The sequence below is a fragment of the Schistocerca nitens genome, chromosome 2, assembly GCF_023898315.1.
Source record: "Schistocerca nitens isolate TAMUIC-IGC-003100 chromosome 2, iqSchNite1.1, whole genome shotgun sequence".
NCBI classification, from domain to species: domain Eukaryota; kingdom Metazoa; phylum Arthropoda; class Insecta; order Orthoptera; family Acrididae; genus Schistocerca; species Schistocerca nitens.
This window is the reverse complement of record NC_064615.1, coordinates 329,628,824-329,654,811: the sequence shown is the minus strand read 5'-3', so window position 1 is coordinate 329,654,811 and position 25,988 is coordinate 329,628,824. Positions and strand designations below refer to the sequence as shown.

General features: G+C 39.3%; 1 protein-coding gene across 1 annotated transcript in view; it reads left to right on the top strand.

The window, feature by feature from the left end:
- The window catches only part of LOC126236127 (insulin receptor substrate 1), a 208,489-nt gene that overhangs the window by 130,898 nt on the left and 51,603 nt on the right, over nt 1-25,988 (top strand). Inside the window, exons 13-15 of the mRNA XM_049945202.1 lie at nt 16,385-16,509; nt 16,599-16,674; nt 23,205-23,357. Of these exons, the coding sequence (XP_049801159.1) occupies nt 16,385-16,509; nt 16,599-16,674; nt 23,205-23,357 (354 nt within the window). The remainder of the gene's footprint in view (nt 1-16,384; nt 16,510-16,598; nt 16,675-23,204; nt 23,358-25,988) is intronic.

Below are 25,988 nucleotides of genomic sequence, written 5' to 3'. Positions count from 1 at the left end.
GTGGTTGGCGTGGGATTCGTATGAATCTTGTCCACAATAATGTGTTCGCTATGCTGTTTGTAGTAGCTTACTCACATTCCTATTTTTTTTTTTTATTCGTTATTAAACCTACTCCTGCATTACCCCTATTTGATTTTGTATTTATAACCCTGTATTCACCTGACCAGAAATCTTGTTCCTCCTGTCACCAAACTTCACTAATTCCCACTATATCTAACTTTAACCTATCCATTCCCCTTTTTAAATTTTCTAACCTACGTGCTTGATCCTCCCCCCATGAACCATGGACCTTGCCGTTGGTGGGGAGGCTTGCGTGCCTCAGCGATACAGATGGCCGTACCGTAGGTGCAACCACAACGGAGGGGTATCTGTTGAGAGGCCAGACAAACATGTGGTTCCTGAAGAGGGGCAGCAGCCTTTTCAGTAGTTGCAGGGGCAACAGTCTGGATGATTGACTGATCTGGCCTTGTAACATTAACCAATACGGCCTTGCTGTGCTGGTACTGCGAACGGCTGAAAGCAAGGGGAAACTACAGCCGTAATTTTTCCCGAGGACATGCAGCTCTACTGTATGATTAAATGATGATGGCGTCCTCTAGGGTAAAATATTCCGGAGGTAAAATAGTCCCCCATTCGGATCTCCGGGCGGGGACTACTCAAGAGGACGTCGTTATCAGGAGAAAGAAAACTGGCGTTCTACGGATCGGAGCGTGGAATGTCCGATCACTTAATCGGGCAGGTAGGTTAGAAAATTTGAAAAGGGAAATGGATAGGTTAAAGTTAGATATAGTGGGAATTAGTGAAGTTCGGTGGCAGGAGGAACAAGACTTTTGGTCAGGTGATTACAGGGTTATAAATACAAAATCAAATAGGGGTAATGCAGGAGTAGGTTTAATAATGAATAAAAAAATAGGAGTGCGGGTTAGCTACTACAAACAGCATAGTGAACGCATTATTGTGGCCAAGATAGACACAAAGCCCATGCCTACTACAGTAGTACAAGTTTATATGCCAACTAGCTCTGCAGATGATGAAGAAATAGATGAAATGTATGACGAGATAAAAGAAATTATTCAGGTAGTGAAGGGAGACGAAAATTTAATAGTCATGGGTGACTGGAATTCGTCAGTAGGAAAAGGGAGAGAAGGAAACATAGTAGGTGAATATGGATTGGGGGGAAGGTATGAAAGAGGAAGTCGCCTTGTAGAATTTTGCACAGAGCATAACATAATCATAGCTAACACTTGGTTCAAGAATCATGAAAGGAGGCTGTATACATGGAAGAAGCCTGGAGATACTGACAGGTTTCAGATAGATTATATAATGGTAAGACAGAGATTTAGGAACCAGGTTTTAAATTGTAAGACATTTCCTGGGGCAGATGTGGATTCTGACCACAATCTATTGGTTATGAACTGCAGATTGAAACTGAAGAAACTGCAAAAAGGTGGGAATTTAAGGAGATGGGACCTGGATAAACTGAAAGAACCAGAGGTTGTAGAGAGTTTCAGGAAGAGCATAAGGGAACAATTGACAGGAATGGGGGAAAGAAATACAGTAGAAGAAGAATGGGTAGCTCTGAGGGATGAAGTGGTGAAGGCAGCAGACGATCAAGTAGGTAAAAAGACGAGGGCTAATAGAAATCCTTGGGTAACAGAAGAAATATTGAATTTAATTGATGAAAGGAGAAAATATAAAAATGCAGTAAATGAAGCAGGCAAAAAGGAATACAAACGTCTCAAAAATGAAATCGACAGGAAGTGCAAAATGGCTAAGCAGGGATGGCTAGAGGACAAATGTAAGGATGTAGAGGCTTGTCTCACTAGGGGTAAGATAGATACCGCCTACAGGAAAATTAAAGAGACCTTTGGAGAGAAGAGAACCACTTGTATGAATATCAAGAGCTCAGATGGCAACCCAGTTCTAAGCAAAGAAGGGAAGGCAGAAAGGTGGAAGGAGTATATAGAGGGTTTATACATGGGAGATGTACTTGAGGACAATATTATGGAAATGGAAGAGGATGTAGATGAAGACGAAATGGGAGATAAGATACTGCGTGAAGAGTTTGACAGAGCACTGAAAGATCTGAGTCGAAACAAGGCCCCGGGAGTAGACAACATTCCATTAGAACTACTGATGGCCTCGGGAGAGCCAGTCATGACAAAACTCTACCATCTGATGAGCAAGATGTATGAGACAGGCGAAATACCCACAGACTTCAAGAAGAATATAATAATCCCAATCCCAAAGAAAGCAGGTGTTGACAGATGTGAAAATTACCGAACTATCAGTTTAATAAGTCACAGCTGCAAAATACTAACGCGAATTCTTTACAGACGAATGGAAAAACTGGTAGAAGCTGACCTCGGGGAAGATCAGTTTGGATTCCGTAGAAATGTTGGAACACGTGAGGCAATACTAACCTTACGACTTATCTTAGAAGAAAGATTAAGAAAAGGCAAACCTACGTTTCTAGCATTTGTAGACTTAGAGAAAGCTTTTGACAACGTTAACTGGAATACTCTCTTTCAAATTCTGAAGGTGGCAGGGGTAAAATACAGGGAGCGAAAGGCTATTTACAATTTGTACAGAAACCAGATGGCAGTTATAAGAGTCAGGGGACATGAAAGGGAAGCAGTTGTTGGGAAAGGAGTGAGACAGGGTTGTAGCCTCTCCCCAATGTTATTCAATCTGTATATTGAGCAAGCAGTAAAGGAAACAAAAGAAAAATTCGGAGTAGGTATTAAAATTCATGGAGAAGAAGTAAAAACTTTGAGGTTCGCCGATGACATTGTAATTCTGTCAGAGACAGCAAAGGACTTGGAAGAGCAGTTGAACGGAATGGACAGTGTCTTGAAAGGAGGATATAAGATGAACATCAACAAAAGCAAAACGAGGACAATGGAATGTAGTCAAATTAAGTCGGGGGATGCTGAGGGAATTAGATTAGGAAATGAGACACTTAAAGTAGTAAAGGAGTTTTGCTATTTAGGGAGTAAAATAACTGATGATGGTCGAAGTAGAGAGGATATAAAATGTAGACTGGCAATGGCAAGGAAAGCGTTTCTCAAGAAGAGAAATTTGTTAACATCGAGTATAGATTTAGGTGTCAGGATGTCGTTTCTGAAAGTATTTGTATGGAGTGTAGCCATGTATGGAAGTGAGACATGGACGATAACTAGTTTGGACAAGAAGAGAATAGAAGCTTTCGAAATGTGGTGCTACAGAAGAATGCTGAAGATAAGGTGGGTAGATCACGTAACTAATGAGGAGGTATTGAATAGGATTGGGGAGAAGAGAAGTTTGTGGCACAACTTGACTAGAAGAAGGGATCGGTTGGTAGGACATGTTTTGAGGCATCAAGGGATCACAAATTTAGCATTGGAGGGCAGCGTGGAGGGTAAAAATCGTAGAGGGAGACCAAGAGATGAATACACTAAGCAGATTCAGAAGGATGTAGGTTGCAGTAGGTACTGGGAGATGAAGAAGCTTGCACAGGATAGAGTAGCATGGAGAGCTGCATCAAACCAGTCTCAGGACTGAAGACCACAACAACAACAACAACGTGCTTGATTAAGGGAACTGACATTCCACACTACGATCTGTAGAATGCCAGTTTTGTTAATATTTTATACAAGAGGACGTCATCATCATTTAACCATACAGTAAAGCTGCATGCCCTCGGAAAAAATTACGACTGTAGTTTCCCCTTGCTTTCAGCCGTTCGCAGTACCAGCACAGCAAAGTCGTTTTGGTTAGTGTTACAAGGCCAGATGAGCCAATCATCCAGACTATTGCCCCTGCAACTACTGAAAAGGCTGCTGCCCCTCTTCAGGAACAACACGTTTGTCTGGCCTCTCAACAGATAACGCCCCCCCTGTTGTGGTTGCACCTATGGTACGGCTGTCTGTATCACTGAGGCCCGCAAGCCTCCCCACCAACAAAATGGTTCAAATGGCTCTGAGCATTATGGGACTCAACATCTGAGGTCATCAGTCCCCTAGAACTTAGAACTACTTAAACCTAACTAACCTGACATCACACACATCCATGCCCGAGGCTGGATTCAAACCTGCAACCGTAGCAGTTCCAGACTGAAGTGCCTAGAACCGCTCGGCCACAACGGTCGGCTCCCCACCAACAGCAAGGTCCATGGTTCATGGGGGGAGAAAAATGTATGAACTCTATATTCAATGGTATAGGAACACTGGCAGAGAACCAGTGAAAGCAAAATATTACCATCATGTTTTTGGTTCAAAAGTTAATCTACACTTAAAGCCTCCATCCAAAGATACTTGTAAAATGTGTGATGAACTGCAGTTGAAGATTGCAAATGAGAACGATGTACAAAAGAGACATAGGCTGTAAAACGAGAAGGATGAACACCTAGCACAGGCTGATGAAGCAAGAGAGTTGATGAAACAAGACAGAAACGCAGTATGAATTGCCACTATGTGTTTACGTTTGATTTACAAAAGGCACTGCCCTTTCCAAAACTGCAGACGTCTGTTGCCTACTGTAAGAGAAATTTATATATGTGTAATCTGGGATGCCATTCTTTTAGTGATGGAAATGGATACATGTACATGTGGGATGAAACAGGAGGAGGTCGAGATTCCCAAGATGTGTCCTGTGTTGTGAAACACCTTAAGGAATACGCAAAGGTGTACATAGTAATAACTGCACATTCTGATTCATGTACAGGACGGAACCATAACTGTAATGTGTGTATTTTCTTGATGAAAGTGGAAGTAATAAACCACAAATTTATGATACCTGGCCATAGCTACGTGGCTAATGATGCAGACTGTGTTCTGATATCCAAGGGTGTAAAAAGGAATAGCCAGTCACAAGAAACAATATATTTACTCAGCTGGTGATTATCCAAGGGTGTAAAAAATTTTTAAAAAATAAAATAAAAAGCCTTTCATTGTTTGCATAATGAAGAAAGATGAATTTGAGTCAACAAAGGAGCTACTAGACAGCACATTGACCAGGAAAAGGGCTACTGATGGGCATCCGTTAAATTGGCTGCAAGTCATATAGATGCAATTTGAACAGGCAGTGCCATTTTCCATGAGGTTTAAATCAAGTTTCCGACAAAGTGAAGAATTTCGTGAGATGGATTTTTGAGAACACGTTAGGCGGACCTGTCCAAAGCTTTGCATCAGTGGCACAAGGGAGACATTAAAAGACCAGGCGGACTGTGACAACTGACAACAAGAAGGATATGCTTGATCTTCTCAAATTTATTCCTTCTGTGTATCCTGCATTCTTCAAGAATTTGCCTACTCGACGCTCAGGTTCCCGGGATCATTTCGGGTGAGGAAAACTATGAACCTGTGATTACACAATGTTCTTGAAGTTACAGTGGATGACTGACGGAAGTGTTCGGTGCACAAACTAAGTAACTCCTTTCGTTTTTGTTTAACAAGTCGATTTCGTATGCATTTCCTGTATGGTATTCTGTTTTGTTAATATATTTAGAGAGAATTTAGTGCATATTATCCTGTGTTCATCAGTAAAAATAAATTATTAACATTAATAATTGTTTACACACTTCTTACTCAAAACTATCATAGGTGGAGTTACGCCACTTGTGCTCCGAACCCCTCATATGTTGATATTCTGAATCAATGCCAAATGGCAACGGAGTCAATCAACACAGTGCAGTACAGTTATAGAATGAGAAAAATACACGAGAAAAGCAGTGTAAACAAGCTACTTAATACCACCTTTGAAACTGCACTAAAAATTAATTATTCAAGGCAGAGGAAATGAATTTAAAATGTTCAGGGGTCAAACAATGAGACTATGAAGTTTTGTATTAACATAATGTGTATTGTTCTTCAATTTGGTTACAAAGTGGTTTGCTCTTTATGTGATTTGGGACAGATGAAAGTAGCAAGTAATATCACCAACCTGTTAATGTATTAGCTGTCACTGTGGGATAACTGTGGTCTCCAGAGCTGTGATTGTGAGCAAGCCCTCACTCATTCCAGCTGGTGGAGGCCCGGGCAGTAGCACAAGCGGCTCAACAAGGAAGCACTACTTGAGCTCCTTCAGTGGTTGCTGGCGTGGTATCGCACCATTAGCAATCAGACTCCTATGCTTGCTTGGCTCTGTTTCTACCCTTTGGCACAGTGTTGAACTTCATTTCTTGTGTTGACCTGGGCGGCCAAAATTGTTTATCTTCCGTCCATTGCCACTAGATGGAACAGACTGGTTTAGAGATGACACAAAAGATGGAAAGAGCCAAAATGTTAAAATGTAGAAAAAGCTGTTGGTATAGGCATGACCTTCAGACCCATTGTGCCATGCTACATCTAATGTAGTGCTTTGCCATAAATGAATGTTTTAGTGTACCATGACCTCATGCACTCAGGTTTGCAGTTCTAAACCACCTTCGTTAGTGGGTACATAGCAAGTGATGATCGAAGTGGTGCAACAGCTTGTAAACAAAGGACATAGTGTGACAAATGTTGGTTGCATTATGCAAGCTCTCAATGTGGTTTGGCTGCAATACAGAAAAACTACCTGAAGAACATCAATATTAACACAAGGTGTTTAAAAATGGGTTCTTTTCTGCCCTTGTGACATGAAAACAGGCTTAACCCAGACATATGTCCCTATGTAAGACACATCAACAACATCTAGAAGCGTGAAATAGGAAATGTGAAAACTCTGTACTAATATGAAAATAGGCAACCATTCGTATACCACGAAGGTAGGTGTGTGTGTGTGTGTGTGTGTGTGTGTGTGTGTGTGTGTGTGCGCGCGCATTGTTTTAAATATGGCAGAGGCTAGTGTAGTTTTTGTGTCGTTAGGCATTTCCATGTGGTACACATCAGTCAGACAAATACATAAGAGGAGAGAAAAGATGATACTGTTCGATACGTGTATTGTTCGTTGTGTATAATTTCAGTCATACCAGTTACAGCTGGGGTCCAATTTAGTGGTGTTAATCAGTGTTTTTTTCCCTTTTATTTTATTTTTTATTATTTGCTCATTATGTTTTACTTCAATCCAGAATTCTGTAAAACTTCACAGAATCCACCATGCAATATCCTCTGTTTATCGTACTTGTTTGGTTGGCATACTCTTAATTCCGTAGAATATTGATTGTCCTCTATTTTGACAAGTTGCTCTTTTACGTCGCACAGTTCTGCTGTTATCTCATTCTGGCTTTCATCCAAGTAACCCATGTATCCTTTTATTCTTCGAGGCTCCCCTGTCTCTTTTTCATAACTTCAACCCCTCTTATTCACTGGTTCCCAGTCTTTAGAACTAATTTTGACTTCTATATGACTGTACTGAGAATTACTTATATAGATAGGTGCCCTGTCACGGTCACAACATCCAACTTCCCCAACTCCTCCCCCTCGTCAGATGTATGTTAATTATTTTTTTGAAAATCTGCATTCATTTAATTAAAACCAAGATCAGGCAAGAGAACTACACTCTTATTTAGATTGAGCAACTCGTAGTGGATTGCACTGCAAACCAACTGGCAAATACTGTGAACTGAATCGGTGCATCCACAGCCTGGCCGGCACCTTCGGGCTGTCCCATAACAAAGTGTGGAGACCTGCAGCCTTACTGTTAGTCGAGGCTTTCCTTTTTAGTGGACTGACACCTCATTACCATGAGATACCACACACTTACATCGTAATTCTCTTCCACTGCTTGTGCCCAACACTAAAGTCTGTTGGCATAGCTTGGTTCTCTAAGCATTGGAATGTCGACAGTTAATAACCTCCTGCAGTGGAACGGCGCTGTTACCACACTTTTCTGCGTACTTCCACTTACCTTAGAAGCCACAACGCTCGAAGATTGATTACAAACACAGAGAGTTTGGACCCACAGATATGCAACTATATTACAGATACTATACTATAACTACAAAGTGTCCCAGTGGTTAAAAATTTTCAAAACTAACAGCATTAATATCGGATGTCTCTTATAATGGACCTTGAATGAAACTCACTGAGCCTCTGATTTAGAATGTAACTTGAACTGCAGTTTTGAATGGTAAGTCAGTTACAGTTTACTATTTGACCTCCAGGAGGTGATGCACACTGTATAGCCTCATTTTGCACTGGAAAGGTATTTGGTTGTTACTCCCAGCATGAAGATCTTGCAGGCAGCATCTTCTCAGTGTTGACAGCAGGAGCAGCCAGTGTCACTCTGAATACCTACCTTTGATCTTGGTCTGTGAACTAGAAAGGTGATCTAATGGTTTCGGAGACTAGAACCATTTGGATATTCTCAGATGGCACAGCAGTAATGTTTTTTAAAAAAAAATAGTTTCAACTTGTTGAATCAATTACATTGATGGCTTTGTACAGTTGACTGACAGTACAGAAACAGTATACGTCGAATGACATGATGAAGTGAGCTCTGCATTGTTTTCAACAAATATTTTCACATGAATTTTTGTTACCTAACACAGACACAGTATTGGCCATGATGAACATCGAAATCACTCAAAATCATTCTCACTCAGGATAGTCATTCATCTCAGTTTTGCTATACAACTCATCAGCATGTGTATTACTGATTTACCATTTGTTATTCACTCTGCATGGCTTACCATTTTCCACTAGTTTAAGAAAGTTTGTTGTACACTTTTCCAGGAGTTACTGCACTTGTATCCCTTTGCACATCGATATTCAGTAAAAATTAATTGATTGTATGCCCTGACACTGTTGTGTGTATTGTGAGGCATCACGTCTGACACTTAGTGCACCAGTCACTGTGTCTAAAGATGATCATCTCTACTATCGTCTGCCATACCACATTTATTTGGCAGTTATAAAATTAGAATGCACAAAAAATAGAAGAATACCATATAATTTAAAGAAAAAAATTAGTGTGCTCCAGTTTGACTTTGAAGAAGTAGTGTGCAGAGAGTTATAAGAGCCAAGAAGATCCTTTACAGAAAAGATTATGAAAGATGCTATGCACTGGTTCATAACCTTGTGTTAGCACAGAAATATTGCAGAGCCATATTCATACATCTGTTTACTAAATTTGTTTAATGGTCATATATGCAGTGTACGCAACAAAGAAGAAAAAGAGACTAGAAAAATAAATGCAGGAAAAGATATGAGGTATTAAATTTGAAGGTGTAGTAGAAACTGTTAAACTGTGAGATGAAAGTGGACAGGCTACCAGTGAACAGAAATTGAGTAAATGTTGGAAATATGATGATCTGACATACATACTTCCTCATTATAAGGTAGACAAAATGGGATTTTTGCACATCAGGTGACCTTTTTCAATTGAAGTGATATTTTACACAAGTGTTCACTGTAAAATAAAATCAAACAGCAAAAAATTTGAAGTTTTAGGAGGCTTTCAGTGGGTGGCTGCAAAATATGTTGTGTGTTTTGTGACAGTTGTGGTCAATTTTAAGTCTGTGTGAAATAGAAACTACGTGTAGCTCAAGGGACATAATTTGATCAGGTGCACATTTGTTCTCAACACACTGTGAAATTTCAAGGCTGTGTCATTCATCATTTTCATGCTACATTACGTCAAAGTTGAAGAAAAGTAAATTGTGACAGTTTTTAGGCCATTTCTGAGTGCAATAAGTTTTGACCCAACATTGTGTGCACTATGCCATTTTTATGTAATGTTTTCAAGGTATGAGGTTCTGCTTTATTTTGTTGATTTTACTGCAATATATGAAAAATGCACAATTTTTAGCTAGTTATCTATTTTTATATGGTGAAATTTGGAAGAACTTGTACTTACAGTTTTCTTATGGTCCATTTGCGCAAAGTCTCACACATACTAAACACCTTACACAACTTGCTGTGCCCTTTAAACATCGAAAATATCTTAGATAAACAAAACAGTTACAAAGATGTTCCTACAAGTAGTCAACAGAGACAACATTATAGGTCTTCCACAGAGTATGATATGCTTTTGTACAGAGGTTATTTATCTTAACAATTTGGATCATAATTTACTTATATCGATTTTACAATTGTGCTTATTTCTGTGTGTTACTATTTTTATTTAAGTATACTATCGAAACATCCGAAGAAATTTACTGATTCACTTTCAAGTTTTTCATTTAATATTTTATCTTTATATTTTTTGTAATGTGAATATATCTCCAGTTCTTCTAGCAAATCCATTTTATGTCCTTTATTTAGTCGGTGGAGTACTTTGTCATTTTGCTCTATTTTTCCAAATGGGTGTCCTGCGTTATGTATGTGTGTTGCCATAGCTCATGTAGTGTGTGTTGTGTGTGTAGGGTTTAGTGTGCTTTGTGTACCTGGTGTGAAAATAAAACATGCAACAAGAAACAAAACAGTGAAAAAGATTGCAGTTGCCTGTATACTTAAATAAAAGTAGTAACACACAGAAATAAGCACCATTGTGAAGTAGATGTAAACAAAGCATAATCCATATCATTAAGATAAATACATTTCGTACAAAAGCATATCTGGTAGAGGATCTGTACCATTATCTCTGTCGGCTACATATAAAAACATCATTGTAACTGTTTGTTTGCGTAAGTTATTCTCAATGCGTACTGTGCACTGAAAGCTGTGAGTAATGTTTAACATGTGTAAGACTCTGCACAATGGGCCCTAACAAAACTGTGAGTACAAGTTCTTACAAATTTCACCACTGACAACATATAAAAATCGATAATTAAGTAAAAATTGCATGTTTTTTTATATATTGCAGAAAATCAATGAAACAAAGTAGAACCTCAAAAACATTACATAAAAATGGCATAGCGCAAAGAAATGCACACATGAAAATGGGGATCATTTCCTGAAATGCGTCCTGTAAAATATGAATAAAAGAATATCGTGGCTGGTAGCTGAAAAGTTATTTATAAACAAACCCAGTGTTTTTACAGTCACAGGCTTTCAAACAAAGCCATTTATAATAGACAAAATCAAATTTGTGCTTACTTTGATGTCATATTGCTAAATTTTTTATTCACCAAATAATATTAGTTTCAAACATAAGTAAATGACAGAAAGAGAACTTCTTCCTCCTGAAAGGGTTTGTTGTTATGAGGTGGCTTGCTTGCTTGCATGCAGCAACTGTACAGATTTGTGACAGGCCCAAATATGGTTAGGCAAAAGGTAAATAAAAATATGTGGCAACAGAAATTAGCAACAATTTGCAATAATGTATTAAATAACCTTTACATTACTTAACTGTAGTGTGAGGATGAAACATTGCAATGTAGTTAGATGATCACTTGGACTAATCAATCTTCGAACACCGGTCTGTTCATGAAGCCAGTGTATGATAGCTGCATTGAAGGGCCCCTGCTAGCATGCAGAAGTGCCAAAACACAACATGGCAGTGACTCGACTAATGTCTGAAGTAGTGCTGGAGGGAATTGACACCATTGAAACCTACAGGGCTGTATATAAATCGATAAGAGTACAAGGGGGTGGAGATCTCTTGTGAACAGCACGCTGCAAGGTATCCCAGGTAAGCTCAATAATGTTCATGCCTGGGGAGTTTGGTGGCCAGTGGAAGTGTTTAAACTCATAAGAGTGTTCATAGAACAACCCTGTAGAAATTCTGGACATGTGAGGTGTCGCTTTGTGCTGCTGGCATTGCCCAAGTCCATTGGAGTGCACAATGGACACAAATGGATGCAGGTGATCAGAGAGGACTTGTCAGCATCGTATCTAGACATATCAGGGGTCCCATATCACTACACCATTACAGAGCCTCCACCAGCATGAACAGTCCCCTGCTGACGTGCAGGTCCATGGATTCATGAGGTTGTCTCCATACCCGTACATGTCCATCCGCTCAATACTATTTGAAATGAGACTCGTCCGATCAGGCAACATGTTTAACAGTCCAATGTTGGTGTTGATGGCCTCATATGAGGCGTAAAGCATTTTTGTCGTGCAGTCATCAAGGGTACACAAATGGCCCTTCGACTCCAAAAGCCCATATCAGTGACATTTCATTGAATGGTTTGGATGCTGACACTTGTTGATGACCCAGCATTGAAATCTGCAGCAATTTGTGGAAGTGTTGCACTTGTGTCATTTTCAACGATTCTCTTCAGTCGTTGTTGGTCCTGTTCTTGCTGTATCTTTTCCAGCCACAGCGACGTCAGAGATTTGATGTTTTACCGTATTTCTGATATTCATGGTACACTTGTGAAATGGTCGTACCAGAAAATCTCCACTTCATCACTACCTCAGAGATGCTTTATCCCATTTCCTGTGCACTGACTATAACACCACTTTCAGACTCACTTAAATCTTGATAACCTGCCATCGTAGCAGAAGTAACTGATATAACAACTGCGCCAGACACTTGTTGTCTTATATAGACGTTGCTGACCGTTGTCTTATATAGACATTGCTGACCACTGCGCCGTATTCTGCCTATTTACATACCCCTGTATGTGAAGACACGTGCCTGTATCAGTTTCTTTGTCACTTCAGTGTATGATCACTTATAGAATGTCGTGCCCTCTGTGTGTATGGCTGTGTCTCAAGACACAGCACTAAATTTCGTTACCTCATTTTTTGTTTGTTTTTCTTCATTAGAAAGAGTAGGTGATTTTGTACTAGAAAATTTTTTATTTGTTTTGAGATCCGCTGGACAAGGCTACGCAAACCTGCTTGAAAATTCTTCTGTCAAACATATGCACACTGCTGCAACATTTTGTAAAAAAAAAGTCTTTAAAAGAATGACATTCTTCTGATAAAACAAGAGCAGCTGAATTAAAAAAGCTCACAGAATGTGGATGTCTACTGGTTAAAATCTTATGCCCGTGTTTGCAGAATGAGGTTCACAAGGAAATTGGTGTTATGTTATCCTTCTCAAAAGCTTCATGTAGCAATAAAGAATGAAAAAAGGGCCAACCTAAATTTGTTAAGCCTTGCCCATTCTCCTTTAACATGCCAGAAAATCTCAGAATAAAAATTACAAGGCTAAATGAAGTGCAAGATATTTCTAATAAAAGGTGAAATTTGTACTCAGATTGCTGTGTTTGGTTTGTCTAATAAGCCAGCTACATTTGTATAACAAAATTATGATTATTAACAAAGCCAATACCGTGCTTATTATGATGGTCTACTGAAAAGGTTGAAAAAGAAAAGTCTAGTACCTTTAAATAATGAGAAGTTGTTAATGTTACACATTTGCTCCACAAATATGGTCGATAAAAGAAGTGGCTTCTGAATTTTTCGTTTTCAGCAAGACTGGTGAGGAAAATTAAAAAGGGTACACATAAAAAACAGTGTTTTAGCTTTAAAGAGAATGAATTTAGCCATAACGAAAATCTGTTAAGTAGACTGTTATGTGCAAAAAAATAAATAAATAAATACATAAATAAAACTTGGGAAAAGCTGTATATAACAGTTAAATTAAAGAATGTAACTATTATATTTATATGTTTCTAATATAAAGGGTGTTTGTTGAAAAGACAGTTTTCAGATGTTTGACAATAGGGTGTTCAAGCATTTTTTTTATTTTTTAAATTCAGAACGTTTCCAAACCAAACAAAACCTATACCAGTACAAAACACCGTTTCTACCTAATGAAACAAAAATAAAGAAAGTTGGTGGTGATAATATTAAGCAATATTACATCAGAGTATGCACAAATTTAATGGAAAAATTTCTAGAGGCATATTTATGTACTAACAACTTCTGAAATACTCACAAATAACTGCTATAGTGCAGTGGAATTGATAGCAAGTAACTCCTCTGCAGAAATAATGAAGGGTGCACAACATACTTTGTTTGTCTGAAAATTACTGAAAAATTGTTGTGACTGAGTTTTCCTCAACTGTCTCCTCATGTAACGTAAAAATGATGAACTGCACAGCCTTGGAATTTTAACAGTGTTTTGAGCACAAAACCAGAGTAATGATTTGTATGGAAAACTTGGAAAATCAGGAATTCTTAGGGAAATTGAATTTACTGGAAAAGAGAGGGCAAAGCCACAAAATTCTGGGAGACTCTAGTGAAATGATTTTTGGAGATACAGGGCAGGTGGTCTATTTATTGACAGAAAATGGTGTAGTGAGGCATTTTTTTAAAAAAATCGCTGAGCTTTAGAGTGAATCAGTTGTACAGTTACGTAAGGAATCTTGGAGAAGTACATTGATTGGTAATGTTTGGTGCTTAATAGTGGCTACCACTGATGCTCTTATGGTCTCGGGAATCACTGGTATTGTGTGCATGGGTTCTCAGGATCCAGGTCTAATTGCATTATGTGATGAATGCAACTGAGTGTAACGTGCCTGTGGTGATTTGTCACATAACTGTCAATTAGACATTTGCACAAAAGTGAAGTTATATATTTTAACACACGTATTTTGTAGATCACATTTGAATATCAGGCTTCACTTCTTTTTTAATTGTTTCAGTGTGAAGTAACGCTTTGCCTACTTTCTCTCCGAGTCAGCACTTTTTATAGTGTAAAGGCTGTCAGCTGTCAAGCATAATGTATTGTTCTTGTCAACAGGTATTGATGTTATGTTTCGGTGGTAACACTTGGAAACATGTTCATGAAAGAATTTCTTTTGTTCTTGAGGTTATCACACAATGGCGAATAATAATGTTGATGGAATTTCAATATTAAATTACCTGTAGTAACTATTACAAAGTACTGAGATTGCATTTTATTTATTGAAATTTCAACAACAAATAATCATCAGTTTCTTATACATATCCTATTGCCAGACCCAGCTGAACTTCGGATAATCAGAAAGATGTAAATGGCATCTCATAAATATTAATATGTGACCATGAAAACTATTACAGTGAAGCCTTCTCTCACACTAAACAAAAATTACTTCAAGGTAATTTGAAATTTCAAACTGGAAATCACATAAAATCTTTTGATGAAGAAGAAATTCACCATCCTGTAAACATTGTGCATCTGATTGAAATACCTTCTTTCAATTAGAACAAGTTTCAATTTTAAACTGTCTTCAGTTTGTTCAAAATTATTATAGTGCTCACATGACATGTTGCAGCTCACTACTGCAAGCCTCATAAAACCATGTATTTTTTGGGTCTTACACTCAAATTTTGCAAAATTTAAGTGTTATCCTGTAATGACCATCACTAAAAAATTTCATTCGGGTTGGAGATGGTTAGGTGCGTACCAGTGGTCCACCTGATGTGGAATTACTACACACAGAACACAGAATTGTTAATTGTAATGATTATTTAAAGATGTCTTTCAGTTACATTACAATGCTTGAGAAGAAAGATAGCTAGGTGGAGTCCTTGTGGGATTTAGACTCAGTTTTGACTTGTTCATTATTAACTTGCATTATGAATGCTGACTAGTGTACAAGTGCAATTTTGTGAACCTATAAAATGTAATTGAATATAGCTGTCTCAGAGTGCAAGTCACTATAACGTTAACTAGCACTACTTCCTACACTGGAAACCTGAAGACTAAAAGAAAACATTCAAAATCTTCCAGCATTTGGTTTTGACCCATGAGTATATCTTTTGGAGAACCCATTTTTTAAAAAATTTCTGTGTGAGTTTTGATTTTAACTTATAAAAGTAAGAAATGATAATGTATCTAAAAACAAAGATGATGTGACTTACCAAATGAAAGTGCTGGCAGGTTGACAGACACACAAACATACACACAAAATTCTAGCTTCCGCAACCAACGGTTGCTTCGTCAGGAAAGAGGGAAGGAGAGGGAAAGATGAAAGGATGTGGGTTTTAAGGGAGAGGGTAAGGAGTCATTCCAATCCCGGGAGCGGAAAGACTTACCTTGGGGGAAAAAAGAACAGGTATACACTCGCATCTCGTGGTCGTGCGGTAGCGTTCTCGCTTCCCACGCCCGGGTTCCCGGGTTCGATTCCCGGCGGGGTCAGGGATTTTCTCTGCCTCGTGATGGCTGGGTGTTGTGTGCTGTCCTTAGGTTAGTTAGGTTTAAGTAGTTCTAAGTTCTAGGGGACTTATGACCACAGCAGTTGAGTCCCATAGTGCTCAGAGCCATATACACTCGCACACACACACATATCCATCCACACATATGTATGTGCGGATGGATATGTGTGTGTGTGCGAGTGTATACCTGTTCTTTTTTCCCCCAAGGTAAGTCTTTCCGCTCCCGGGATTGGAATGACTCCTTACCCTCTCCCTTAAAACCCACATCCTTTCATCTTTCCCTCTCCTTCCCTCTTTCCTGACGAAGCAACCGTTGGTTGCGGAAGCTAGAATTTTGTGTGTATGTTTGTGTTTGTTTGTGTGTCTGTCGACCTGCCAGCACTTTCATTTGGTAAGTCACATCATCTTTGTTTTTAGATATATTTTTCTTACGTGGAATGTTTCCCTCTATTATAGAAATGATAATGTTTAATACTAAAACGTGCTGTCTATTGCTACAGGCAGCACTGGATACAGCAGAGCTGTGCCCTCTCTGTCGCTACCCATTCAAGGAGGGAGCTCCAGCAGTCGCAAGATATCACCCAACCTTAGCAGCAGTGGATTCAAATCGGGGTCTCCATCACAGGTTGTGTATAGTGGTGTATTGCTCAAGTACTGTTCTACAAGTAAAAATTACAAATCATTGATCATGAAAAATGATTTTCTCTGTTTCAGGGTTCATACATGGATGTCTATAGTCCATGTAGCTCATCTCCTCTGGATAATCCAGGCTATATGACAATGAGTCCAGGTATGGCGTTCTAACTGTATAAATGGATAATCTTTAAAATTGATTGGAATTTCCATGTCATCTTTCTTTATGCACTAGACATCCCAAAAGTAATGATTGAATAGAAATATTAACAAAATTAAATGAATGTGTAAATTTATGAGAGACAGACTAGAGAGGAAGGAGCTATTAGCTCCAAAAGCTTGGGTAGTGTCATATATTTTTATATATGCCTATCGACAGTCCTGATACATTGCTTCTTGTGAAAATAAGGACTAGGCAGCAATTTTGTCTCATAACTAACTGGAGAGCAGTCACAATTAAACCCGAAGTAATAGTTCTTGAATTGCAGAGGGCTGATAGTCTTAAATCTTTCATTTGGGTATATTGCTGGCACCTAAGTGACTGTTTCACAAGTATGAAACCAGACTAAATGTGTGGTCATGTTCACTGCAGTGAAATGGTACCAAAAAGTACTAGAGTGACATGCCACATAACTTGACGGCTGTCTGGGGATTTTGCGCAGCCAGCAGTTAGTACCGATGGGGGAGCCATCTGTTGCAATGTAGCTATACTGTGGGTTAGTTGTGCTCCATTCAGCCGTCAGCTAAATGTTACATACACAGACAGGAAAGGTGACAAGCACAGTGATTTAAGGCCATGCCATCAAACTGTGTGCCTTGAAAATACGGGGCTGCATAAAATGTGTAACATTGAAAAATAACAATGTGTGGTAATAGGGTGAACAGTGACAACAATAAAAGATAGATTTGCGTTGTTTGTCTTTTCTGTTGATCAGTGCAAGAAAATACTGTGATTAATAATTGGGAAAAACCGCTGAGCATTTATTTGTGTTTCCCATTCGAATTCGGAAAATATGTTCATTTTGTGATGTCTTGAAAAATAAACTTTAAAAAGAAGAAGAAAAGAAACTTAATGAAAAACATGTACAATTACTGACGCATCCTAGACCAGCAGTGACGTTTGACCATCCTCAGACAATTTTTATAATACTCATGAAATGTTTTGCAAAAATTTAGATTTTGGTGCTTACCAGGTGACTTAAAAATAGGTGATCTGTTCTCTTCAGCAGATGCATTGGCTTCATTCTCAATCAGTTGAACAGTTCTCAACCCAGTATCGCACTCCTCAGCTGTTTGTTCTTGGCACTTGACGACACTGGGACACACTTTTGATCATACATGGATGCCACTTCCGACTCCTGTCTAAAGTACTGATCACATGAAACACCATTTCTCTCGCCTGCTATTGTATACTGGGTGGGATTTGCTTCTAACACTCATACTGATCAGATTGCCTTGAAATACCACCGCGCAGAATGTTAAAACCAGTCATGAACTCACTCTACACAGTATGAAATGAACTCAAGTGTATGCTACAACTGAGTGACTGCAGTTGGTTGGCATATCATGACATATCCGTGCTTCTACGCCTCCACACCTCACCCACCAAGTTATGTAGCATGCAGAGTCCTTTTCCACCCATATTTTTTTAAACTGGTTTTTTTTTTTTTTTTTTTTTTTTTGTGTGTGTGTGTGTGTAAAATCATTTAGTGAAACACTTTTGTGAAAATGGTTTAACAATTGTAGTGATTTGCTGTTACAGATATTGTTGCCAACCAAAGATATCAAGGCAGTTGTAAAAAGGCCTTTATTTTCACCATTAGCAAATCATGATGGAGGGAAGTAAGCTAGCATGGTTAATGCGGTGGAATAGTGTGGTAAGCTGCCATGGAGGGGGGATAGGTGCCGCCCAGCAAGCGGTACGGGCAAACCTGCTGATGGAAGTGTTGACCTGCCAGTGCCAGGAAGCTGGACTGGGCAGTTCTAACACTGACTTCAACCACTGTGGACCTCGCCTTGCGCATGATGCCATTTCTGTGCACCCAGCTGTCAGCTACCAGCACCTGCCATGTGTTGCGTTGATCCCTGTCTATGTCTGTGTTGTTTTGGACTTCCTGCTTCCCCATAGATTTACTCGCACAGCAAGTTTTCATTTACTCCTGCGCTGTTCAGTTCCCTGGTTGTTGTCGAGTCACCATCGCCACATACAGTACCTTGTGCTGACAGTGTCGTTTGGCAATGTGTCACACCCGTGCAGATACTAAACAGCCCATTTAAAGTTATCAGCAAGTATAATATGAAGCACTTCACAGAATCTCGCCCAGTGTAATACTGTATTACTCAAACGTCAAAACTGGTGTATTCTAATGTCATCTGAACCGTCTGTCGTTGTTCTGGTTGCAGTACACACATAAGATCCAGATTCTAACGATCTTCAAACAGTCAGGTGGATGCTGTATTTCTTGATGTCCAAAAAGAATTTGATGAAAACCACATGAAGTGTAATTAAAGCATTTGATTACATGGGATAGCAAACAAAATATATAATGAAGTACTATCTGGAAAGTAAGCTGCACAAATATTGTCAGACCTTGATAAAATTTCAAATAGTGCAAAGGCTGACAACTTGCTTTGGATGATTATAAATATAAAGTTTGCCAGTATTTTATTGTCCTTGCCAGCACCTAAGCTAGCGGTCTCTATTGTCATATTCCTATCCTCTACCTACATTACCGTTTCCTCTTGGAGACCTTGCCCTAACTTGATATCATGTCTTCCACATTCATCACTCCAACTGCTCTATAATGAGTGAGTGTGTATCTTTTCTCATAGTATCCAGGATTTTCCAGTGTTAAGTTAAACATTCAGTGACATCGAGTGCTAGTGCAGTTGCAAAATTGTAGTGACGGGCTTTGCCCATAGCCTCGTTCGACAAACCATCCCGCCATTTCTGAAATTTAAATCTTTTCTCGATTATAGACTGTGCTGTAAAACTGTGGGTAAACTGCCAGATGTCAGTTGGTGGAGCACTTGCCCACGATAGACAAAGGTTCCAGGTTTGAGTCCCAATCTGACACACAGTTTTTAATTTGCCATTAAATTGCAAGTCCTATTTCTATTGATTCATTGATAATTGATATTCAGAAGTTTGAGGTAAGACCACAATTTTTGTTCAACTGTACTTTGTTGAATGACTAGTAGACGTACAGTGTTTTGCAATAACAAATTTGCTAGCTTGGAGGAGATAACTTATGTCACTGGTGTTCTGCAGTGCCCTCCTAAACAGTGCACATTGTTTCCCCAATATATAATTTGACAAACTCAGTCAGAATCTTATAAACACCTGCCTTGTGCAGACTTAAGTCATCATTGGTCAATCCCAGAAGTACCAGAATTTTTGATGGAGGACGAAAAATCACTTTAACTTTGTGTTTTTGAAGTACTCTGTCTATTTTTGTGGAAACATTTGCAATATAGTGAATACACTTGTGTTGAACGCCTCAGCCTCTTCCTTGTTCTACAATTTGTATTTCTGTAGTGCTCTCAGTATCTGCTGAGATGAATACCCATTTTCAAGGAACACAGTTTGAAGGTATTCCAATTTTATTTGCAGGTGGTATGTGAGGTGGTATGGGCTTGTTGAATCATAGTACTCAAAGTCGATAAAGGTAATGCCACTGTTCTTGTGCCGCAGGAGGCTTATGTTAATAATATCAATATTTTATTATATGAATTCAACATATTGCAAGATCAATAAGGACCCTACTAACCGTGTGGTGAGAAAAACAATGGAACTTTGACTTCCTGTTGTCTACCTGTTATATACGTTCAGCAGCACCACAACAGACAAATAATTAGAACAAGTACATGAAAATTGGTTTAATTCCAACACTCACATAAATGTACATTCATTTAAGATATAACATCAATGAATCACCACAGGCTGAGAACTAAGTTCCGTAACTAAACAGTCACTTCCAGAAGTAAACAACCATCCAGAGACAAAATGAGTACCACGTTGCTGCTCAAGCTGTGATAGTCCCTGTCCTCATAGGCGTTTACTTGTGGGCTGCAGATTCGTGGCCAGTGGCAGCTCTTGTCTGACTGTTGCTAATGTGAGCTCTGGCCTGGTACCTCATGTGCTCTGGCCGAGAACTGGTGAAGACAGACTCCCATCTGCCAAAGATAAAACTGCTTGTTGTCAAGGTAGTCCAAACTTTTGGCTCTGCTGTTGATGAACTGTGCCGAGCACTCGATGAACTGCTGCCGACTCGCTAGGTTGCGAGTTATAAAGCCACGTGGATTACTACACTAAATCCACGTGATTGGCTGGTGCTGCAGGGGTAACATGCGCCTTGCTCGTCGGTTCTGCAAGTCGTCTTTGGTGCTCATTGGCAGTTATGCAGAAAAACAGTGAGTTATTTTTCAGGTTTATGTTGTCTCCCTTTTTTACCAATGTTCCTCTGGTGGAATCATCTTATCAGTAACACGTTTGGGACTGACATAGCAGCTTTGTTTGAGCATTCTCTCCTCACTATTTAACAACATATTTATGAATAATCTGACAGTGTTGCCATGGAAGTCCTTTACTTTCCTCGATGACCAACCCTTTCATGGAAGATTTTAAGAAACAAGCACTTGACTAAGCAGTTTCAGAAATAACAGTATTTTGGCAATACATAGATGATGTTTTTATAACTTGTCCTGATGGTTTGGACAGTCTCTGAGAGTTCCTGGAACATCTGAACTCCATACATATAAACATAAAATTTGCTATAGGGATGCAGAAAGACGGTTACTTGCTGTTTTAATGTGACAGACAAGCAATAGTACACATGGGCATTCGGTATTTTGGAAGCTCACTCATACAGACCTATATTTAAAGGCAATTATTTGCCACCATCTGACACAAACAATTGGCATTATGTAGACTTTGATCCACTGAGTCCATTTCACCTTAGATGCCAAAAACCTGGAAGCAGAATTAGAAAACACCCAATTGTTTTCTGGCAAAATGGATATTTATCTCGATAGATTTGGAGAGCTCTACAGACATATAAACAGCAGAACAAGAACGAGGCTGAGGCCTTCAAGATGACAGCCTACCTGCCTTGTATTATAAATATTTCCATGAAACTACACTGTGTGATCAAAAGTATCTGGACACCCCCAAAAACATATGTGTAGTAATGGACTGGCCTGCACAGAGTCCTCACCTGAATCCTATAGAAGACGTTTGGGATGTTTTGGAATGCCGACTTTGTGCCAGGCCTCACCAACTGACATCAATACCTCTCTTCAGTGCAACATTCCATGAAGAATGGGCTGCCATTCCCCAAGAAACCTTCCAGCACCTGATTGAATGTATGCCTGCGAGAGTGGGAGTTGTCATCATGACTAAGGGTGGGCCAGCACCATATTGAATTACAGCATTACCGATGGAGGGCACCATGAGCTTCTAAGTCATTTTCAGCCAGGTGTCCGGATACTTTTGATCACATTGTGTAGGCAGAGTACTTCGAGAATATCAGGTTAAACTGATCGTTCTTCTTCCATAAAAAGTCCCGGAGCTTTTGGGATCAGACAAAGACGACGTAGAGTTGCGCAGGGCAGGTGCTTATAAGATTCCATGCGAGTCTGGCAACTCGTATATATGGCAAACAGCATGCACTGTTTAGAAGAACATACACCATTGGCATGCTTGGCTCCTCCAGCCAGACTGACTGGGTCAGCGCAGTGGTTAGCACACTGGACTTGCATTCGGGAGGGCAACGGTTCAAACCCGCGTCCGGTCATCCTGATGTGGGTTTTCTGCGATTTCCCTAAATTGCTTAAGGCAAATTACAGAGTGTTTCCTTCAAAAGGGCACAGCTGCTTTCCTTCATCCGACCTTATGCTCCAGAATAATGACCTTGTTGTTGACAGGACATTAAACACTTATCTCCTCCCCCTCTTCCTCCAGCCAGAATATTCGCTATCACAGAATACTGTATTTCTACTGGTTATTCGATGAAATACAATACATCAAAAATTGTAGTCCATACTTACAAGTTCTGAAAATTCATTATCAATGAATCACTAGAAATACAAATGACTGAGGCTCTTATCCATCATAAAGTGGTTTCCAGTTGAATTGTGCATGGAATACTGTCACAGAAAAACTTTGTGTTCTGCATAGCTAGCATAGTTCTGCAATTTTAATGTGTGAAGATCATTGATCTGACATAAATGAGGTGAGTTTTCACCATGGATGACACTCTCAGCTGTGCACAGGCTTGCAGCAAAAGCTCATGCACTCTTTTAACACACAATCTGCAACAACTGGCTACTTCACACATACTACACTGGCATGTTTTTAAACGGGATGGGGTGGGGGAGGCACCAGTTTATTGCCCCAGTACACACCTGAAGATGACAAGATCACTCCGCGATGATATTGTGGCAGCAGGTTACTGACATCTGGCAATTTGCCTGAAATTTTATGGAACATCCTACCGTATGTGTGAAGTGAAGTGACATGATAGAAAATAGGGATCAGGACATCCATACTGCTCCACATCATTCAGTGATACTACTCGTGATAGCTCATTCTGTGTATGGAGAAACATTACTTTTGTGGTACTATGAATGTATTGATGTATTTGGCACTACTTCATTGTTACTTACATCTATAACTTTTTCTTCCAGGTGGGGGAAATGAGACAACTCCAAGAGCTGCGAGTGCAGGCACATACAGTCGCATGCACAGCCGTGGCAGCAGTGTGGCTGATGATCCATATGTACCTATGGGACGCCCTGCCACAGATGATGGTTATGTTGATATGGACAGCTCACATAGTCGTAAGTACAAGGGTGTGAAGTCCTATAAAGGATTTTGAGGAGTCATCCATTCATTTGATTGCTTCATTTTAACAGCTGTTGGTTTGTGTTTTATAACAAAACTTCAACTGAAATTTGGTTTACTGGATTCATGATTTTGTGTCAGAAAGGTCACAGTTTACTGTAATTGACAGAAAGTCATTGAGTAAAACAGGAATGGTATCTGGCAGTAACCACGGAAGTGTTTATGTAGGTATAAATGATTTAGGAGACAATGTGGGCAGCCCTTTTAGATTGTTTACAGATGATCCTGTTGTTTATCATGTGGCAAAGCCATCAGAAGATCAAAAGCAATTTCAGAATGATTTAGACAAGGTATCTGTCTGGAGTGAAAAATGTCAATAGTCTTCTGGAGTATTGCTATGTGTTTTGAGATCTTTACCAGATAGGATTGAGGAAGGACATTGAAAGAGTTCAAAGCAGAGCAGCTCGGTTTGTGTTACTGCAAACTGGTGGAGAGAGCGTCACGTATGTGATACGCAGTCTGGGGCGCAATAATTAAAACAAAGCCTTGTATCACTAACTTTTCCACTAAATGTAAAAATATTTTTGTTGATGCCAACCTAGATAGATAGAAATGATCATTGTAATAAAATAAGACAAATCAGAGTTCACGTGGAAAGATATAAATGTTTTTACTGCCTGCTGTTTGAGAGTGGAACAATAGAGACATAGCCTGAAGGTGGTTCAATGAACACTGCCAAGCACTGAATTGTGTTGAGTTGTTATCGTTGCACCAGGCTGATGGCTGCTTGTTAGATATATGAAGCAAGCAGTGCAAGAACAGCAATAAAACAAGACACTCTGCTATGGTTGGTTGTCAGAGCTTGCTCTGAAATGTGAAATAAATACTCAAGGCTCTGGAATGAGTCTCCCGTTTGGAAAAAAACTAAGACCAACAGCATGTCTGATAGAAACTAAAGTTGTCTTCCAAATTCAGTTTCCATATGGAGCAAGTTTTTCCCACCAGTTGTTGTGTAGTTTGTTTTTGCTCACCAAAGGAGATGACTGTATGTAAACCAACAAATCGATTTCATACAACAACTAATCTGATTTGATCAACCATTACCAAGCATACTCTCTGTCAAAATAATATCATAGTCTTAAAACAAATTATGAAATTCTTTGCTAAACACTCCTTATTCTATAAAACTATGAAACATTGAGAGATGCTTTTTGCCTTCAGGTAACAAGTCATAATAAATTAATGAAAAAAGAAGGGATGAGGCAACATCTTTCATTTTGTTTGTATGAACCTTTGCGTATTAATAATGCAACAGCACATATTACATTTTTCTCGTCTCTAGACATGTTGCAGACGATGTGAATACACTGAGAAATGTTTGCTGCCAGTGTGGACAGAAACAGAGACAAGAAACAAAGTCAGAAATAGATGCAAAACACTGTAGGAAACAATGTTTCCAACAGGAACCTTTTTCCAGTGGCAGTGTGGACGTGGATTCACACTATGTTTTGCTGTGGTAATGTCACTAGTGGGGTTTTGGCTATCAACTTTTGCAAGTGCTTGTGAACAACATCAGGGTGCACTGTGTGCATTTCAGTTATTCATTTTCTTTGTAGTGTGTGACATACGTGCACAGTACGCCATTTCAGAGCAGTGGTGCATTGAAAATATATCAGAAATATGTCACACTTACCATTAACTGTCAATTAATAAAGCATCAATGATGTAAGGCTTCAAGAGATTTTGTAAAAACTAAACACTATGCAAAATTCTGATGCATAGGCTGTAGTGTAATGGATAACATCATGGTTGCTGAGTTATAGGTTATAGGTTTGTGACTTGCTTCATTCAACCCCCCCCCCCCCCCCAACTTAATGTTGTCATCACATTCTGGAATTTTGTTATGGTTGTAATACAATATGTTCTGCAATATTCAGTGTTGTTAAACATTTCTATGTGGACAGAGAATGAAGGATGAAATAAATATTTTCCTGTTTATTTCCAAACATGGGGTGCTTTCCGAGTTGTGGTGATGTGGGAACCAAAGAGGACAGCTTACATTCCTGCAAATAAAATGAGCAGCTATAAAATTCATATTGTTCCTTGTCAAAAATACTTCACTGTTTATTTCTGATTATGTGACGATTTCTGAGTGATGGTTAGACAGGAACCTAAGAGGACAGCTTATGTTGCTGCAAGTGAAACAGTGAGCAATAACATTTATATTCTTCCTTGTCATAAATATTTCGCATGTTGCACAACCACAAATACATTCCCCTAAAGAGTTCTTGCTACAGCTTTGAGATTCCCCTGTCACTAACACATCCATAAACATCAACTTCACGCTACAGCAGTCAAAACCCGAGAGCGTTGTTCCTGGTCGCCTTCACAATGCCAGCACATCACAGTTAAATCAGTTCCTGCAAAAAGTAGTGTGAAATACTCGACCCATCATCATTTCACAGTGAAGCTAAACTTTGAAAGTCGCAGTCATGGATTATGTCAACATTTCCTGTCTCATGCCTCCCCCCTCCTCAGTGACCAGAATATTCCCTTAACTCTGCCATCATTCATGGCATGAACCATCTGGATTTTCTGCCACTTGTAACTCATTCAGTCACATCAAA